Raw genomic sequence first — 21,353 nt, forward strand, 5'->3', positions numbered from 1 at the left:
ACAAATTTATTATAGTATAACCTCACTAAACTTTTAAAACAATGGATTAGACACACTAGCCGGAAAGTCAGACAATAATAAGGGAATAAAATCAGCTCTCACCACCACTGCCTCAGGGTGATACAGTTGTCTCCTATAACAGCAGCCTGGCACAGTGAAATGCTTCTGGGCAAGGAAAGGCACCCTGTGCAAGGCCAAAATTTGGTGCGCTTCCGCCTCTTGCCTTCCATTCTGCTCAATTCACTACGTCATAGCTGCAATGCCCTGCAGCGCCCCCTAGGCTCAGCACCCAGTGTGGCAGAACTGGCCTCACTGCCCTAAACTCGCCCGTGGCAATGAGTTAAATGGTAGGAAAAAAATCCCCTGCTTAATGGTTTCTTACAGTTAGCCTTTCTCTCGAGTTCTTATTTTGCAGCATATTACTTTGTCAGCTTTCTTCAGTAACCTTGCCTGTGGGTTTCTTGTCTATCCATTTCATACTTCCTGAGTCCTCTTCCCACTTAGGTCCTCAGCCTGCCCCACACAGCTCCTCCTACCTGCTCCCCCAGGAAAACAACTTTTTATTTGCTTCCCAACAAGTACATTCCACTACTGAAAATTTCCCTAAGCCATTTGTGAACAGTCCGTGACATCACACCATCTCAGCCAGTTTGAGATTTCACCACCATAAGCACAATATAACTCAATGAATTTAACAGACTCAACATACAATATTTTAATTGCAATTTTACAACTATAGCAGAAGGCCCCTGTCTTGCTCTCGGAGTTTATAGTTCATGTGTTAATTTAGAAGGACATTTCTGCAATTTTAAGCTGCTATACAATATGTGCTTCTATACTGAAATTATTTGCTTAGAAGAGCCCGGGAACAACTCCTAGAGAATGTGGCTGGAAATAATGTGAATGTTCAGAGGCTCACCCATAAAATGCCAATCATCAATAATAAATGAAAGACATTATTACAAGTTCAAACACAAAAATATCAAATAACCATTTCACCTAACAAAATAATGAACGACTCTTTTAAAAGGAGGACCAGACTACAAGGGAAGGAGAACTGTGTCTAGTCAGTAGTGACTGATAAGTTTACAGATGGCAAGTATCTGAAAAATGACTTTTAAACAGCTCTACTTGCTGATGCATTTCATGAAAATCACAACAGTATTCAAAAATAATTCCAGGAGTCATTATGTATATGTTTTAGATTATTTATTTACATTTTAATGGATCCTGCCCCTTCACTAAAGCCTACATTTTCAGGTGTGAAGCTTGTTGCCTTGTTCCCCAACTCTTTATATGGATGTATTTCCTTCTTCCTTTCACTTCAAAACCTAACCAAAGTTTTAAAACATTGAAGCATACCTAAAATGTTGAAGAACCTTTGCTCAATCAGTCTTTGCTATCCCTTAAACTGTTTTGGACTACAGCTCTCATCAGGAACTATCTGGCACTAAGAGCTATAGTTCAAAACACCTGGAGGGCCTCAGGATGGTGATGGCTGGCCTAGACCAACAACATGGGAAAGAGCAGCTCTTCTTTCACTAAGGCCACACATGTACCTCAGCTTAGTCAGAAAAATCAGTGCCTACCTGTAATGTCAAATAAAATATGAATGTCTCATCAGCCTCCGGAAGGTCGTCGTCACACACAGAAATGTACACAGTTCGGTTTGTTTCTGCCTCAGATATGTATGCTGCTGCGTAGGTGTCAAAAAAGTCACCTGTATTTTCACCATGAATCTGCAATTTGCACACAACAGAAACAATTAAATACTTCTGCTCCAATACATATCCTGTGCCATTATTAAAACAAGCAACTTTATTGCTGCAATAGTACATTTCCTATGTAAGATTGCAAGAAGTGCCTGCTGGATCAAGCCAATGGCCCATCTAGTCTGAAGCCAACCAGATGCCTATGGGAAGCCTGCCAACAGAACCTGACTGCAACATAATTCTCCCCACCTGCAATTCTCAGCAATTGGCAATCAGAGCTATACTGCCTCCAGCTGTGGGGTAGAACATATGGTGTTTGTGCTGGTCCTCAATCTAGTAAGGAACCAATTTTCTCCCCAGTTTTCCAAGAACAAATGGATATGCCCGCTCCATCCAAAAACACTCATCTGGTTTGTTTGTTTGTTTTCATTGTAGCTAATGCTCAGTGTATAACTTTGACATAACAAAAAAGCAGATTAGCAACGTTTCTTACCGCTACAATTGCTGTAACATTCACTGGTTCCCCTGTTCGTTCAATAACTAGACGTATAACTGTGGTAGATGTTTCATTAACAATAAATTCTGTTTGTCCGGTGAACTTTACTTCTGTTTCTCCAGAGATGAAACTGGTGGAAAGTGCTAAAAGGAATGTAACTAGTGAACAGGCAGAGGGCATCCCTGAAAAGAAAGGACAGAAACACAAATGTGGCTATGATAAGTGTTTTCACATCATGCTTTGACAAGGCAAAACTAACGGGCCTACTGAAGTCATATTTGTGCTTCCATTCTGGCCAGTTTCCCCGGACATCTCTGGACTTGACAGCAACTACTGAGATTTCCTGACTAAAACATATCCTGAGGTGTGCTGGACATTCGAGCACTTTTGGTGCAGCTCATTTAAAAACAGCATTACAAAGGAGCTTTGCAAAAGCTTGCAGTTCTGACTGAGAAACTTCAGGGTTCTACCCAACACCAAAAAAGGCAAAAGAAAAGCCAATGTCAATTTATGGGCTTAGTTCCTTGAAAACAGCTTGCCCTCTGTGGGTGTCCACTCACAGCCACAAAGGCTGTTTACACACTCCCATTACTGTGACCTAACTGCTGTTTGGGGAAGCAGTGTATACACAGCAGTTAGCCACAATCCATATCTTTCTTGCTATTTATTATAAAATATTGTTGTTTGACACATTTCCCCTTAAGCCACCCTCAATTTGAACTGAGGAAAAGAACCACCTAGCTGCACTTAAGCTGGTAATGTGTACACAGCCAAAGTCTCTCTGGGATGACAATGAGAAGTCCGCACTCTTGACTGCATGTTCCACTAGCATACTAGAAATTCTGCAGAGTAAAACGCTACAAATCAACAACAGCAAGGATCTAAACCAATTGTTGCAGTTTTTTTATATACACACAGGTTACAGTTAAGCCACTAACAGCACAGTCCTATGTATATCTACACAAAAAGAAGTCCTACTGAGTGAGCATAGTATGCAGCCTAAACCTGGAATCCAATGCACACATAGCAAGGAGCTAAGGTGTGTCTAAATGCTCCAAATAAGCAAGAAAATAAAATTGATCAGTGGTAGACCTAAGCCCTATTTGGGCACTGTCCTTCAAACAACTGCATGAGGGGGAGAGAAGGGCTGCATCTACTGATCTGATCCCCACAACACACAATCACTTCCCCAACACCCATGCATTTAGAGGGCATATCCATAGCAGAGGCCCTTTTACCTTACCCTGTGTTAGATAAGTAGCCTCCCCCAGTGATGCCCCCAACATTTAAAAGGGACAGTAGGGGATGGATGGATGTATATGCTGCCCACTCAGGGCAACTCCCAGCAAAATATTAAAAACACAATAAAACATCAACCATTAAAAACGTCCCTGAACAGGGCTGCATTCAAATCGTATAGTTGTTTATCAGTTTGACATGTGATTTGAGGGTGTTCCACAGGGTGGGTGCCACTACTGAGAAGGCCCTCCACCTGGTTCCCTGTAACTTCACTTCTCACAATTGGGGAAATTGCCAGACGGCCCTTGGAGCTGAACCTCAGCATCCGGGCTGAGCAATGTAAAAAATTATAATGGAGAGTGCTTGATGATCCGGGGGGGGGGGGCTCACAGTGGTGGTGTGGGGAGTAAATAAATATCTGGGAGTATACTTCTAATCTCTATTTGTACAACACTGGGAAGCAACGCAGTGTGAGATGCAATGCTAGACCAACTGGTCACATCAACCTAGTTGTTTCTATGACTCCTCAAGAGGGTATGATGCTTTAGAATCGATGCTCATTAGTACTCAACAATTTTAGAATGCAATATTTTGAGGAGATGAATCAGAACAAGTTAGAAAGCAAATAACAGGATTAAAAAGGGGGAGGGGAAATCAAAACAATCCTGATAGTTTTGCTGGAACTGAAATCCTCAGTACATCGTTTTAATGAGTGTTAATAAATGTAGCTTATTTCAAACTTGCCATATTGGTTATGCCCCCAGAGCACAAATGTTTTACCAAGTGTACAACTTCAACATGAACATCTTTGCGTACTTTTTGTAAACTCTGAACCAACCTCTCGCTTTACAAATACAGGCGTGATCCATTATGAACTAAGGGTGCTGTTGACCTTTTAACTATGGCAGTTACCTTGGTATAGACTAAGCAAGCATCTTCCCACGGTGTGTGCCTCAAGTAAATAATCCCGAAAATATGATCCTTACAGAGCAAGGTAACAGCGTTTAGAGTTACTTGAATTCTATTACCTCTGCTAAGGGGCATTCTGAAACTATAAAGTTACTCCTGTGGAACAAGAGAAGTCTCATAATCATATCATAAATTATTCACCTAGCAACAATTCTTCCTTATTACATCTATTTGTACAATAAATTGCTTTTACGAAAAAGTATATTAAAACAACCTTTCAAACAATTGCCTCACAAAATCATTTTAGCCAGGGATGTTTTTAAAAATAACATTTGGACAAACAGAAAAATGTCTTGCAAGTGTCACCCAATATCATAAAATAGTTAAGCATATAAATTAATTCATATACACAATTCTGTTCTTTGAAATGAAAATAATAACTATCTCCATTTTTACATGCACTGTTTGCCTTCAAATGAACTGAGAGAACAGATATTAAAATAAAAATTATCTTGCAACAACTTTTCTCATGGAGGATGTAAAACAATGCTTCTAATTTTGTAGCTGAGTCCCTCAGTGGGACTTATTTCAGTCTAAGCATGAAATACATTTCTTAGAATTTTTTATGTCTCCTTTGGCAGAAAACAGGCATAGTGTTTCATTATTACCATCCCCCTGCACCCAGCATGTCACATATTCCAAAGAGAATCTCTCTGATTTGTTTTTTTTAAAAAAAGGTTCTGAGAGTAACACTGGTTCATATTAAGCTTTGATTTGGTCATTAATGGCATATTAAATACACAGAACTTCATTCTTATTTTAATAGTAGCTGTCCCCTGGAACAGAATGTTCAATGCTGTCACTGTTATTAACAATTAGGTTGCACTATTCAATCCAAAGAATAGATTTAGTTGATTTCCCAAACAATTCACAATTTGTGTATGTCATTTATGAAAGAGAACGTATTGACTCATTCAGCATTCGCTAAAGGACAAACTACAAAAGCGTTGCTTGAGGAAGAAGAAGGATAGATTCATAAGATTTAGAACTCTCTGTTGCACCCAGTAATATCATGATTAACTCACCCCAGCAGAAAATGACCATGATGAATGATGAAAATTGTTTCTGCAATTATGGACTGGAACTAGTGCAATGCTCTTCAGAAATAATGTACATTGTGCAAGTCCCATGTCTATCACTCAACATTCCATCATGCTCTAGAGCAGGACTAGAGAAAGAGTGGCTCTCCAGCTGTTACTGGCCTACAACTCCCAACATCCCAGCTAATTGGCCATGCTAGCAGGGATTGATCAGAATTGGGCCAAACACCATCTGAAGGACTAAAGGCACCCACCTCTGCTCTAAGGTTTGACACTGCCCTGACTCTGACGGCACCTTTTTACTTTTGCTTATATAAGTGAATGGTTATGATGCAAAGTAGGGTCTCGCACAGTGGAAATAAAAACCAACCTACTGCACACAGAGACCCAACAGGGTAGAACTAGTAGTAGTAGTAGTAGTAGTAGTAGTAATAAGGTGATTTATTACCTGTCTTTCATTCCCAAGGCCCAGGGCGGATCATAACAATTTGAAATACAGTACATTAAAACAGTTTTTTTAAAAAATACGAGCACATGAAGTCAAACAGCCTGGCAAAAGAAGAGGGATCTGCAGCCACTACTGGTCAGAAGTGTATAGGGAAATGCTTCTTTTCCACTATGCAGGGTGAAATCATGGTGATGTCAGGTGACTGACAGGGGGTGTACCACCCACCTGTCAAAGTAGTCCACTGGAGTTGGGAGATGTCAGGATCCAGGCCACCAGCCCGATCCAGTCCCCTTCTGTGATTTAAGTAACTGTACTGATCCCCTAGCCACCCTAGGAACCTTTGGGTTGAAGGGCTGAACATATATAACATAAATAAGCAAAATACCCATCCATGTGGCTGACAGGAGCAATTGCAAGACCAGCACAGGCTGCAGACTCTCTCATTCACCCGCAGGATTGTCCATGGAAAACCATGTGTCTTTTTTCTAGACCACCTTCAGCTTTTTCACTTGAACAAAACAAAAATGAACAATACTGAACTAGGTGCAAAGGATGACTCCTTCCATTATAACTGCAAGGGAAATGAAGCAAAAAACAAAATCCAAATGTCCCTCCCAAAATGCAGGTTTCAAATGCTCAGGTCAAAATTACGCAAGTTTTATAACTTAACACCTCACTGTATATTATGGACATTATTTTGGTAGGCATTTGTCATAGTCAGCTGACTTGATGAAAGATGACTTCACACATTACAAAATGCAAACACAGAAGACTTCATAGTTCCCACTGTTAACCACTACATATGTGGTTATAGGGCATAAGCTTTCTCACCCTCAGTTGAAAACATTATATCAGGAGTCTCAAATAACAGCTGGATGGAGATACATAAAAGCTGATATGAGCTGTTTGAAATCATGTACTCTTGTTAACATTAGATACCGGTAACAACTGAATGTGTCTGTGTTGCAGCTTTTTCATGAAGGTGGAGGTAACTATGTTTTCGAATGAGAAAAATAACACACCATTCACATTAGCCATCCATGACTGCCCAATTACAGTAGTAGTTGATAAAATGTGACTGAAATAAAAACTTGTTTTATGGATTACAGCAGAATTGAAAGTCCAGGAATGGAAACAGTTTTTGATGGCTACTTCTGTTCTGTCACAATTTCAACAGATTTGCTTATAACAGAATACAATAATTCTGCCTCATTCAGAGGCATGTGCCATTCTAGCTTCTACAGTGGTACCTCGGGTTAAGTACTTAATTCATTCCGGAGGTCCGTTCTTAACCTGAAACTGTTCTTAACCTGAAGCACCACTTTAGCTATTGGGGCCTCCTGCTGCCGCCGCGCCACCAGAGCACGATTTCTGTTCTCATCCTGAAGCAAAGTTCTTAACCTGAAGCACTATTTCTGGGTTAGCATAGTCTGTAACCTGAAGCGTATGTAACCTGAAGTGTATGTAACCCAAGATACCACTGTATAAGGAAAATTTAAGACTAGGCAGCATTGTACTGTAAATGTACTTACTCAGCATATTTATACCCTGCTTTTTGGCCATTCCAGTTCCTCTGAGGCTGTACCTGCAGAGACTGCTGTGGCATCCCTTGTGAGATAAATCAGGCAGATCTCTCTGCTGCTAAAATGGGAGGTGGGGATACCCTTGGGATTACTACACTTTCCAGCAGTTGTAAGACTTCACCTTAGGATGGGCAAAAGGAGACTACAGTACCACTCCAAAAAAACCACTTTGTGCAGTGATCCTGCACAACATAGGAATTTATGCACCAGAAGAACACAGCACAGGATTAACTTTCAAAAGGATTAATATTACTCGGCATGGTGGCTCCTTCCAAAGGAACAAACACATAAAAACCACCCTGTATATTCATGCGCTTACCAAACATCACACTACATTACTCAGCCTAGTCTGGCAGCATACAATTTTATTTTAAATACCATACAATTGTATTTGAGAGTTCTAGGGTTACTCAACATTACAGTAGCATATCCATTTTTATTCATAGTTTCAATCATGCTTTCATTGTACAAAAAATATTCCTTCCCGATTTTCATAGAATGCACTCACAGAAATCTATTCTACGTTTCCATCCTTTTGATGAAAGTAGATATTTGCCTCTTCTCTTATCTCCTGTACAAAGGACATTTCCACATTTGTCCAGTTCTGATTTGAAGTCTCAAGAGCACAGCATCCTGACCAGATACTGACTAAAGGAAATACAGCCTTGAAAAAATGTGACTGGAAGACATCCCCATTATTATCTTGCCCTGAGTACTGATTTTTTTAAAAGCTTTATTAAGCCACCATTTAATAACCACTATTTAATCATTATAATCATTCACTTATTAGTTAAGTATTTTGCTTTCCCAGCCCCATGGCACCCCTAGAGTTCAAGACAAGGAACCCTCTTTGTTGATTAGAGTTATTTCAGACCAGCAACAATAACCATGCTGGAAAGAAAAGTACTTTGAGAGGATTACACAAGGGTTAGTTCTCAACAGCACCAAGCTGAGGAAAGCAAATTACAAACCCCCAAGTACTTCATTGCATGTAACCAAATTGGCTGGTTGAAATGCTAATTGCCTTTCAGGACCGCTAAGGGCAGACAGTGTGGCTCTGGCTTCATGGGAATTACATGCATTTTTCTCCCCCCACTTCTCTGCACCATTGTCTTGCTGAGAAGGATTCAAAATCTATTCAGAAAGGTAGTCCCTTCCCTCAACTTTCAAACATGTGAGAAAGCTCTGACCGATACTTCAGATTGCTTTGGTCTGCCAAATCTATAGCAGATGGCTGAATTAGAGCCATGTTAAATCCCCACTAAAGCAGTGCAAGATCAGCCTAGGAGAAGCAACTGGGGAAAAGGAGGCCAGCTTCTTGAATCCAATGAGCGGCAGGGTCACAAACAGATTTTAATGTAATTGAACGTGATGGAGCATATTTCTCCTCACCCCCCAATATTTAGCATACTTCAGCTCAGGGACGTTTGTTATTCTCTTTGCTATATTCAAAACCTGCAGCAATCAAAGAGGTTGCGTGTATACAGCACATCAACCTATTCTGCATTGTCACAGGAATGCAGCAGCACCATTTACTTTGTAAATAAATTTATTTCACATATGAACTGGCTGATGTACTGAAACCGTCTTTACAAGTTTCAGTGCACTTTGCAAGTGCTTGACCAAATGTGCTATTATTACTCCATTTATGCAGCAGCCATAGGATTTTTAGCACTTTTTAATATAAAATGAGCTCTCAGGCATTCAAGCCTTCTTAAGCTGAATTCCACTTTTCCTGAAGAAGCACAACAAAGATTTTCACACTGCTGAATTTCTCATGCAAGGACATCCAGGAATTGGATTATTTATGTAAGTGTAGCTTTATTTACATAGAGTGTCTTCATTTGGATTATGGTAGCAGAATGATCTCTGCAGTTACCTGATTTGACAGTCCCTCCGCTTTATAGAAGTGGTGTTTAGCTTTAGAATAAAAAGCTGTTTGTCTCTATATCCCTCAAAGTCTACTTTCGACAGAAGAGTTGAAACAAAGAAATAAATTCTTATCTGGTATATAACTTGAATTGGACAGTTAGGGTGTTCAAATGTAAACAAAGGTAATGTTCTCATTGTAACTATTTATGATACACTACATGCCCTATCTTAGTTTGAGCCTTACCTAAAAAATAGAATAAAACTAAATTGGTTCAGAAGTGGTAGGAGTGCTACTGAAATAGGTAAGAAGTGCTCACATATGTAAACCTACACATGCGTCCAGTGATTTGGACTCTGCACAAATCAGTATTTGGACTCAGCACAGTACAAGGCTTAACAAGTTTATTATTTCTTCTTCTCGAATAATTGTATACCTTGACTCAAACAGGAATCTGAACAGTGGAAGCAACACTAATTATGGAAATTTTTGTAATTATTTCTCAAAATTTTATACCCAGTAATTTAAGAGACGAATAATTCCACAAATCCCATTTGTATGCATCTTGACAAACCAAGAGACATTTAACTCTACTCACCCAAGTAGCCACTTTCAACTAAGTAATGGGATACAAGTAATGTAACTGAAGTGTATCTGATAAGCTCTCTAAACAATATCGCATGTTCACATTTCTTCATAAATTGGTGGGCTTTATGACATTAAATGACATTGGCTCCCAACATCTCCAGTTGAGTAACATTAGCCCTGCAAGACTGAAGGAAATATTTTCTATATACAATTGCTGACCACAATTCAGCCTGCCTTAAAAGCTCTTTGAGTCTCATTTCTTTTACTGATGAAGTTTGAATGTGCTTGCTTTTTTTTTGCTTTTAAAAAGAACAGGACAAAAGCACTTATAATCTTGTCCACATCTGTTCCATACCTGAAAGTGCACAAAGACTTAACCAAGGCTTACATTTTATTAGGCTCACTCTAACCCATGCACAACTTCAGTTGTACTTGCAATTTCTGACCAAAGTTGTAGCACTCAAAACCAGAAATTTTGCTAACACTAATAAAAACCCTTACTCCCTTTTTAAGTCAATGGCAACTTTAACACCATGATTTGTGTCTGTTATCATATTGTTCAAACCTATTATCATATGGAAAGTGAACCATTATGAGCCCAAGTCATTGTGGATAATACATTTATTTCACAACTTAAGGTACAAATTTGTGAAAGAATTACTGACTGAATCATAGACATTTGACAACAACTTTAAACAATATTTCGTTCATAGTACCTGGTGGTCTGGTACACAATGGGACTTCTTAGCAAGTAGGCATAGGATTACAAGGCTTCAGTCTCATAGACATTTACTGGAGAGTAAGTCTCACTGACCTGAGTGGAACTTACTTCAGAGTAAAAATACACAGTCCTGGACTACATGCTCCATTAATTTCATTAATTCCATTCAAGGGGGTTAAGCACATGCTTATTTTCCACTGAAACCAACAGCACAGTCCTGTACATGCTCACTCAGAAGTAAGCCCCAATTAGCTCATTGACTTACTCTCGGGTAAGTGTATATAGGATTGTAACCTTACAGTCACTTAACATCATGTTCTTGATCTCTGTGTAAAAGATTTATTTCTCAGCATTTCCAGGTTAATACCTTGTTTCTGAGTTGTTGCATTCTAAATAAGAATGGAAACTGCATGTGAAAAAGAGGAAGAATTTCATCTGTAGATGCTCTTTGTTCTATATTTTATCATTCACCTGCTTGTTGCATATTCCTGCGTTGCTAGATGATCCTCAGGGTCCCTTCCACCTCTCCAACTCTATGATCTCTATGTATAAAGCACATGTTCCCCCACAAATCCTTATCATAGCATGTAGGGGGTGTATTTACATGGCAGGAGAGACCTAAAGCAACAGGAGGGCTGAAGTTCCACATCTGAGTAATGCATAATTAAACATTATGGATTGTAGCCAAAGAAGCCGAACTAACTCAAACGAATGGACTTCAGCTAGCTTTGACTAACCTAAGCCCATTGATTTCAGAGGGTCTACTCTGTGTAGGAATGCGTCGGATGCCACCCACGAAAGAAGCCTGCCCAATCCCCATACATAGCAATTGCACTTTCTAAAGCCGAGCAAACCATTCTTAGAATGGGGGGGGGGTAGTTTCGCATTGACTCTAATTTATTGTTTTACAGCTAGCAATGCAAAACCATCGCTTCGAATGGTTGTTTCCCCCCCTCAAAAAAAAAGACTATTTTACAAGGCAGAGACATGGAAAAGCGTTAAAAAAGAGAGAGAGATGAGAATTGAGGGCGGGAGGAGGACAGTGAGGCAGCGCCTCTGCTTTGCTCCCAAGGAAAAAGCGCAACCCATTAAAAGCAATGGCGAAAGGGGGACTGGGGCGCTGCGGGTTTCGTGGCGGCGCTCGGAGCCCCGGACCGTCCCCTGCAAACGAAACCCGAGAAAGCCCGCTTACTCCCAAGTAAGAGGCTCCCGGGCGGCAGGCTTCGGGCGGCGAAGCGAGGCGGGACCCTTTCCCGAGTGCAGCGCGAGGGGAAAGATGAGCGGGAAAACGCTGAGGAGAAGAGCTCGCCCGCAGCAACAGGTGCTGCAAGCGCAGCGAAAGGAGGGCAACTTTCCCACGGCCGGCCGCGAGCCCTGGCGAGGCACCTACCTACCTAGACCCGGGGATGTGGACATGGGCGTCCCGTGGACTCGCTGGCTCGCTCGCTCGCGCCCTGTCACTCACGCCGGCATGCTGCCGCGTCCCGTCATGGCCAGCCCTCCGACGGCTCACGGGCGCGTTGCAGCCTGGACCCTCCTCCCCTCCTCCTCCTGATGCTCCTCCACCTCGTCGTCGTCTTCCTCTCAGCTCTCGCGGCGGCTGGGAGGAGACAAGGGGGCCACCCACCCCGCGGCCCCTTCGTGAGGGGACTGGCCGCAGGCGAGGCGGGAAGGAGAGTCGCCCTCCCTCGCGCCGACGGCATTCAGGCTTCTTGATTGGGACTGAGCTGAGCCTGGGGCTTTTCAAAGGGATTCAGCAGCAGCCCTGGAAAAGGGAGTCATCTAGGAAAGAAGAGGGCGCTTGAGCATGTGCAGAGTGTTCCCTCAGGTCTTGCCAAGTGACAGTATTATTATTATTATTATTATTATTATTATTATTATTATTATTGCAAAATAAAAGTACCACCAATATAGGAGTCAACTCCTAGAGGAGTACCCCCAATAAAGTCTTTGAGGGGGCCACCACCCCCAGTTTATGAGCATTGCCATTCAAATGGTGTGCATGCACTGCGTCATGTGATCAATTATTGGGACCCCCCCCCCAATATTTTGTTCAAGTTGGCATCCCTGACCACCAATATTAATGTGTGTGTGTGTTGCAGAGACTCTAGATACACTGTTACCTTGGTTCTCAAACTTAATCTGTTCCATAAGTTTGTTCCAAAACCAAAGCATTCCAAAACCAAGGCACACTTTCCCATAGAAAGTAATGCAAAATGGATTAATCCGTTCCAGACTTTTAAAAACAACCCTTAAAACAGCAATTTAACATGCATTGCACTATCTAACGAGACCATTGATCCATAAAATGAAAGCAATAAACCATGTACTGCAGGCACACAATCAATCAATCAGTAGCTGAACTGGGTTCCACACAGTCACAAAAACAAAACAAAAAGAGCCGCAAAAACAAAAACTCAAAATAAATAGTAGAAACAGACAGACTTCAACATAACACTCAAATCGGAAGCGTAACACTTTTATGGAGCATGTTCAGCTTCCAAAAACAGTTTGCAAAGGAACACTTACTTCCAGGTTTGCAGTGTTTGGATTCTAAGTTGTTTGAGTACCAAGGCGTTTGAGAAACAGGGTACCACTGTATATTCTTTCAGGAGTTGACTTTAGTTCAAGGAACCTCTCTCTCTCTCTCTTTCTTTCTTTCAAGTGTTACCGGTACTTTCCACCTAAGGAAAATGTGGTTCTCCGGCAAGGTAGTTCAGTCAGTGTCATAGGAGCCAAGAGGCCAAGGTTCCCCAAAGTTGAGGGGCATTGCCATTCAAATGGTGTGTATGTGTCCTGTCTTGTCATAGGCGCCGACTCCATGGGGCCTGAGGGGGCCCGAGCCCCCTCAAAAATTCGTTTGGGGGGGCTCTGCCCCCCCAATAATCTCGGGCGCCCCTCCAGCAGAGCGCCACCGCCGCCCCTCCCCCAGCCCAAAATGCACAGGGTCGGGCTGCATGCCTCCTGCCCTCCCTCCCGAGCAAAAGCTCCACCCAATTTCCTTCGGAGCTGATTAATAGGCGCAGCACGCTCTCCCCTATTCGCTCACGAGGAGGCGGCGCCACTTTATCTGCATATTCATGAGCTTATTTATTATTCACGAGCTTTCCCGGCCCCCCCCCAATATTTTTTATAAGTCGGCGCCCCTGCTTGTGATCGATTATGCAGGGCGGGGTTTACCTGGAAAGCCCCCACCCCAGCCAATGGACTTATTTCATTCGTCATATGGGATGCAGTTGTGAGACAGGTATGGGCCCTGCTGGATGGCGCCACTCTCTGACAGAAAAAAACTGAATCGCTTCTGGCATGAGGGGAGTTGTTTGTTTTTGTATTTCTTGTTTTATTAAATTTCTCTTTTGTGACCTTATTCAAAAGGTGTATTGTTGAAAAACCAATTAAGAACCCTGACAAAAAGAAATAGTGGATGTTAGATTGCAAAGTCTGCAATTTAATTTTTGTTTTGATGACTGCCTGTAAAACTCTGGCAACCACCTCTGCTTGCATATTGTGTAATCCCTCCCCTAGAAAACAAAACAAAATTTAAAAGTTTATGCCATTAAAAAACGTGTTAGGACTTTTTAACAGAGACTGGGAACATACATTCTCCACTTAAAAACAATGTGATGATACAAAGTATCTGAGGCTTCTCCAGTTGTTGTCTTGAAAGTATCAGGCTGATCTTAATGTTTATTGAGACATACACTATATTTTTATCAATAGGATGTCGTTGCGAGTGAGTGCATTTATATTGCAACTGGTCCAGCAAAGGAAAATTTAATTGACAAGACTCTTTTTGCTAAATGTTGGCTTTCTGCCAAGTTCCTCAAATTCAGTGAGTTTTATTATTCTTGGTGATAATAGAAGCAATACTACATGCAGCCTCACTACGACAATTTTATTTTTCTCTTTGCTTATTGAGGAACAGTGCCCGTGTTTACAGTGATTTTTCTACTACATTGCTGCTTTTCTGAGATGGACAAATGCTTTATGTCATACAAGGCCTGGTCAGTGTCAACAGGAGCCTGTCGTTATCATCCCCCAACCTCTTCTTCCTGCCCTTCTGTCTGAAAGGTTATTGCTGCCTGACACAAGGCACTCCAAAGCCATTCCTGAAGACTCCACATGCTGCCTGCATAGCAGTTTAAACCTCTACAGATCTTAAGGGTGAAAATTAGATGGTCTCATCTTGCTTTAAAATATGTCCTCTCCAGCTCAGCTTTGATTTCGCCTTTAAAAGAAATTTGTTGTTAATACGGAAGATATAGCAAGAATAGGTCCTAATTGTGTGGTTAGACATTCCCTTTCCTTCTTTGTACTGAGCTGCACACTTTGAAAAATGCCTCAGAGGAGGACAAAACACAACTGAAAGCAGCAGCAGCGGCCTCCAGTTTGTTTGTTTGTTTTCAAGTCTTGCCTTTTTCCTTTTACTGGCATGGCATGAATGAAGACAGAAGACAAGGGGGACTTGAAAGAAAAACGTGGGCGGAGGAAAGGAGCTTAGAGAAGGAAAGAGTGACTAACACTGCTTGATCTTAATAGGTTATGTGCTAAGCAATAATAATAAAAAAAGACCACAGGGTTGTGTGCAGCGACTGCTTTTCCAGCACAACTTCACAAGCCTTGGCATTGTACCAAAAAGTTGGTGTAAGATCCTGTGAAGCAGAGTGCGGGTGGTCCAAAAGAAGGGTGCCATTGAATTTCATCCCAGGGGGTCTTATGAGAGCATGAACACCAAACACAGAACAACTATATGCCAATATACATCGCTTTGCGTGCCGGTACCAAGGTTGTGGGAAGCAATCAAAAAGTCACTGCCAGCCCTGTATAGTTATGAGTGACCAGCCATGTTCTGTGCATTGATAATTATGGGCTCCCAAGAGACTGGTGATATAGCACACAACATGATATGTGCAGATTTCACAATAGTGATAAATGTTAAATGACGAATTATTAAAAGAAAAGTGTTTTGTAGGAAGTTCTGATGATGAAAAGTAAGAGATGTTCCTCTGTCAAGAAGGGTATTTGGGTGGCTTGAATATTATACAGCAGGCAGTTTCTTGATTTTATTGGCAGATATTATTGAAATAACTTGTCTTTGTTGTGAAGGACTTGGCAGGAAAGTTATGTGCCCCAATATCAAAGGAAAGTTTCGTGATAGATATCAAAGAAATTTTCCCAATGAAGACAAGGGAATTTGTAAATAAGGGTTCTGAAGGATAGCACAGTTCAGAATATGAGCATAGTGGACATTTTACAAAGAGGATGTTTCATAAATACAATGGATTGTTTTGTGTTGAGTTCTTAGACACTTGTCACAATAACCCATATAATGGTGAAGAAAGGACATGTTGTTCTCAAGCTCTTTGGAAGTTTTATGTTGTAACTATCTGCAAAGAATGAGAAGAAGAATTCACAACATTGCCAACCACAAACAGATTTCCACAGTGAGACTGTAATGGTCAAAGAATAATAGCAATGGCCACTTACCAGACAATGGAGAGGATTTAGCAATAATTGCTTCTTTCCCACCTGCATCAATACAGGGTAGTAGCAAATACAAATGTGAATGTTCGATATATTATTAGTAGTAGTATTACCATATTTACATGAATCTAATGTGCACCTCAATTTAGAAAACCTTGAAACCAAACAAGTATTTGCTGGTAAATTTAAATGCTCCATCAAATCCAATGCGGACCCTAATTTTCAAGACATAATTTGGCCAAAAAAGGTGTGCGTGACATTTGAATAAATACAGTATTATTATTATTGTTGTTATTATTATTAAATTTGTATACAACCCTTCATCTGAAGATCACAGGGCAGTTCACAATTAATCAATTTTGCAAGCAGATGCTTCTGCCCAACTTCTTTTACACTTTTGAAGAGAAACTAAAGAAGGAGAATAGACAAGTCTTTCCCCCTTTAGCATTTCCATCAAGTGACATTTCAGCAGCAGAAATATCTTAAAGAAATCTTTGCTTAGCACCAAGATAAATTATGCATTCATTGCATTCTGAGTCCAAAACCTAATTGCTCCATGCAGTGGTTAGTGTTTAAACTAAATGAACTGAGTGGAGATGGCACATAATAATATAAGAACATACGAAGCGCCTGCTGAATCAGGTCAGTGACCCATCTTCTCCAGCATCCTGATCTCACCATGGCCAACCAGATACCTATGAGCAGGGATGGATTTAGGGGAGTGTGAATGGTTCAGTCACACTGGGCACACATCCTTGGGGGCACTGCAGGCGGCATCACATCGATGATGCATAATGGAAGGTGAGAGGTGGGAGGGTGCTAAATTTTGGCGTTGTCCAGAGTGCCACTGAAATTTGAGACCAAGGTACTCCACTGCTATGAGAAACCCACAAGCAGGACCTGAGAATGAGAGCACTCTCTTTCAGCAACTGGTCCTCAGAAGCATTACTGCCTATTTATTTTAAACAGCAAAACATCCGCATCTACAAATGGGCAATGAAGTCAGCCCTACCTTGAGGTGCAGCAAGCCAGCTACCAAATGTGGCAATTTTGGATGCCCTTGAAAGGATGTCAAGTTGTCAGTTACTTAATATTTCTGTGTATGTCTTTATTGCAGTTTAAATACTTTGAGTTGTATCCAAAGGTAATGTAAGCAACAGGCAGCTTGCTCAGCCAAGCTTTCTCTCCAGCCCCCTGTACCCTCCCCAGAAAAGCCTGTTCAGAGGGTTAGAAGGACCTGCTAAGCACTGTGGTTTGTGAAGCATGGGGTTGTGGTGGGAGGAGAGAGATCCCGTGAAACTGGGCAGGATAATCTTACATGAGCCATGTGTGTGCGCGCGTGCACACTCTTAAAAAGAACATACATAACAAACTTCTTAAGTGTTTTAAAATTAATTCTTGGTGTGTGGGTGGGTGTGTTTCACATGAAGTTATTTATTAACTTATGCCACTCTTATAGTCTTCTTCATTATTGTTATCAGTGTGGACTCCGCTGTTGGAAGAAATAAACCTTTGGATATCAGTTGCTAGAGATAGCAAATGCAGACGGTGTCAGATCCTGCTTGCAAGCTTCCCGGGGGCATCTGGATGACCACTGAGAGAACAGGATGCCAGACTAAATGGGCCTTTGGCCTGACTCAGGAGGGTTATTATATTCTTGATGGTTTGAAACTTAAATAAATATTATAGTCCTCAAGGAGATCTTATCGCAATTCTGCAGAATCAAGATAAGTTATGCTGCCACAACTCTAAACCATTTCACCTTTCTCAATAACGAACAATTCAACCTATAAAGTAGTTAAGGTTTGTTATAACAAGATAACTGGTCTGAAACATTAATTAATATAGTAAAGAAATCAGCAGCGCTGACATGCCCCACACCGTGGGTGCCCAGTGCATGTGTGACAAACTGAGATGTGATGACTTAGCCCCATAAGAGAGTCTTCCAAAGCCTTATAAACAAGGAGAGCTTAAAAGCTCTGCACCTTGCTTGCAAGGTAAGACCCATTTGGTGTGCTGGGTCTAGAAGTTAAGATTGCTCATGCAGATGTGATGTGACAATTTCAATGTATATGCTCCATCCCAGGAAAGTAATCCCTGCAGAAGATGCGAACTCACTGTACTCACCATCACACTTATTTATTTTATTGCATCTTTTTTTATTATGGAGAGAGCCTCATTTGATAAGTGACCAAAAGGTTTGAGCTGACCCTAGGGCAGGGGTGAAGAACATGTGGTTCTTCAGATGCTGTTGGACTATGTCTCCCATCATCCCTTACCATTGGCCATGCTGGCTGGGGCTCATTGGTGGTCAAGTCCCATAACATTTGGAGGAGTGCAGAGTCCATACCCCTGCCCTAGCAGATAACATATAAATAAGTACATTACCACACCATTTGTATTAGCTAGCAACATGTCATGTTTTCTTGTTACAGATAGGTAGCCGTGTTGGTCTGCCATAGTCAAAATAAAAAAATTCCTTCCAGTAGCACCTTAAAGACCAACTAAGTTAGTTCTTGGTATGAGCTTTCGTGTAGTTGGTCTTTAAGGTGCTACTGGAAGGAATTTTTTTATCATGTTTTCTTGGCATTTCTTGGCATTTCTTGTTGCTTCAGTGGTCCTACACATATACTGGGTTTCCTCATATGCTTTTTTCATCACAAATAGGTTGTTCTAGCAGATAAATACACCTTACTCCACCAAGCAACATGATTGCATCCCATGGGATTTTTATTGAGACCAATGCATATTATGAGTGCATGGACTGAAATGCAGTCCGATTATAATTCCTCCCATGCCACCGCCACAAGACCTAATCAGATTAACACTGTAAGTTATATGAAAAGTGTGGAATGCTACTACCTCTTTGCCTCTGCTTCAATATTTCATTCATTTTCTGCTTGATTTTTCATTTTAATAAAATGATATAAAGTGGCTTTTCTTACAAAATACGTTAATATATTAAAGGCAAACTTTTCAAGAGCTGGAAATGCTTTGATTGTGAGAAAAAAATAAAGTTTGAAGTGGTCATTAGTAAAACTTTGCAAAAAAAGGGGGGGGAATCACTTGAAGCAAATGAAAAAAAAAGCTTTAATTTGGCCAGGAGCAACATATGTCTCAGGGTACTTTCTTTGTGTACACAAAGTAAAATTAGGAGAAACAGCACTATCTAAAATCCGCGTCAGACTGCCTACAATGATCTTGATCTTTTAAGTTGCTCCCTCTTTATACGCACCATGTGTGGCGCTTCCCTGTGGTTTGTTATTTTTCTTCAATAGCAGGAGGAGGAAACGAACAATGCTCGGCAACCACACTGCATAGCGCAGGGTAACCATGGAAGCATTTGTCCACTTGCTAGGGCCTCTCCAGAGTGATCCAGCCATTCATTTCATTGAATCAATATTGAAGCTTTTAAGGATTTATTATTCGGGAGCTGGGACAAAACCAATGAAACCAAAAAAGACTGGCTTCTTTTTTTCTCCCCATTCAATCCGTTTGGTCATGTTAAACATATTTGTATCTTGCAAACTCTTTTAGTTTCTTGCAGGATGAGCTACATTATGGCTTATGAAGAGTCGTAAGATGTTGGCATTAACATTCCTGATACTCCGTGAAAGGAAATCTATGGATTTCTCAAGCATTCGGCCAGTCTTGTAAAAAGGAGGAGTCCGATGCGGACACAAAAGGGGCAAAAGAATGGGGGTGGAGCAAATCTGAATTAAAATGCACAAGGAAAGCTTTTAAAAACATTTTGCTTATTTTGGAAGGCCCCTTCCACCCCTGCACACACTGTTGAACTATGCTGTCACCTCTGAGCTTTTTTGAAAAGGGCTTTCCAAACATTTAAAATAAAATAATAGATTTCTAAGGCTATATATATTGACTGTGTTTGAACGTCATAGTAGCATAGTTGAGATTCCTGCATTGTAGGGGCTGGGACTAGATGACCCTCATGGTCCTTCCAACTCTATAATTCTATGGACAAACAGTTTGCCCCAGTTTTATTCCTGCTCCTTTGAGAGCAGATGCAACAAACCGCAATCCTTGGTTTACGGGATTGTGTCCAAACAAGGATTGTGGCTTGCTCAAATTAGGCCTATATTACTTTTGGGCAGGGTATCTTTCCAACCCCAACTCCAGGAAGCCAATACAGAACCACCACAAAAGCTTAAAAACAGATCATATAGTACATCTGATATAAATACTGTTTTTCATAGCTGTTTCTTACCTGTCTACTTAAGGTTTGTAGAACACCATGCATAACAACAGTGTTTTATGACCAACAACAGCAGCAACAATAATAACGCAGGTAATAATAATTAGCACTAGTTACTGTATATTGGCAGTTGCTAGGTGACAAAATTCACTTCAACACTTGCTAAAATTATGTTGACCAAACTACCCTAGGAGAGCTTGGTCATCTGAATGAGCTCTAGATTAGCTGCCCATATGATTGAGCTGCATTTCTTCCCTTAAAATTGCTTCTGCAAAACAAGTTTCCTGCCTTTTCCAATTATTTAACTCCTTTCTTCCTCGAAGATACTAGTAGGATTGTCTAATATGTTCCTCATTTGCAAATTCTGATTTCAACCCCAGGCAAGTAGTGAAGGGCAAGCAAACTGAGTTCCTACAGTTGCACACACAGGTGTCATGCAATGATTAATACTGACCCTGTTAACTCACTTAATATGCACTGTTAGGATAAGTGAAGTAATTTACATAGGGAAGGAGAAAGGCTGTATTCACATTAGTATTCATAGGTTGTGCAGCTACTGTCCTGTTCATCAAGTTGAAAATATACCCTTTTGTATGGTGATGGGAAAATGTCATTAGGTACAAATGGTTACAGAAAGGAGTGTAGCAGGGTCACAGCAAATCCCCCTTATTTTGTTTTCCTTGAGGAAGTGCTCTGGTCTAGCAATGCTTATTTGATCCAATAGTGTCTGTAGCGTCTGTCTGGAAAGAAATGCTGGGATTCCCTTAACCTGACCTTCCCCCTTGCTGTACCTCCCAATATTTTAAAAGTAATGTTCTGCTAAAGATACATCAGCAGTGATATGTGGCACGATAAACACCCAGCTTTGTCACAGGAATTGCTGAGGAGAGTCTACAAACCTCTGTTGGTTTCCACCCACAGCTATGTGACTGGTGTTAAAAAGCAGTCTTTCAAAAACAATGCACAAGGGCTGAGTTCTCAGTTTCT

At 41.0% G+C, this 21,353-nt stretch overlaps 1 protein-coding gene across 4 annotated transcripts in view; it reads right to left on the reverse strand.

Annotated features, from left to right (window-relative positions):
* Positions 1 to 12,111, reverse strand: part of ADGRV1 (adhesion G protein-coupled receptor V1) — a 246,928-nt gene extending 234,817 nt beyond the window's left edge. For all 4 annotated transcript variants that reach the window (XM_083465098.1, XM_083465097.1, XM_083465100.1 and 1 more), the window contains exons 1-3: positions 12,061 to 12,111; positions 2,206 to 2,390; positions 1,590 to 1,739 (exon numbers count right to left, since the gene is read on the reverse strand). In XM_083465098.1, coding sequence (XP_083321224.1) covers positions 1,590 to 1,739; positions 2,206 to 2,390; positions 12,061 to 12,082 — 357 coding nt within the window. In that variant the 5' untranslated portion in view covers positions 12,083 to 12,111. The remainder of the gene's footprint in view (positions 1 to 1,589; positions 1,740 to 2,205; positions 2,391 to 12,060) is intronic.
* Between the last annotated feature and the right edge of the window lie 9,242 nt (positions 12,112 to 21,353).

The sequence above is a fragment of the Podarcis liolepis genome (assembly GCF_965112155.1).
Source record: "Podarcis liolepis genome assembly, chromosome: 11".
In the NCBI taxonomy this organism is placed as follows: Eukaryota; Metazoa; Chordata; class Lepidosauria; order Squamata; family Lacertidae; genus Podarcis; species Podarcis liolepis.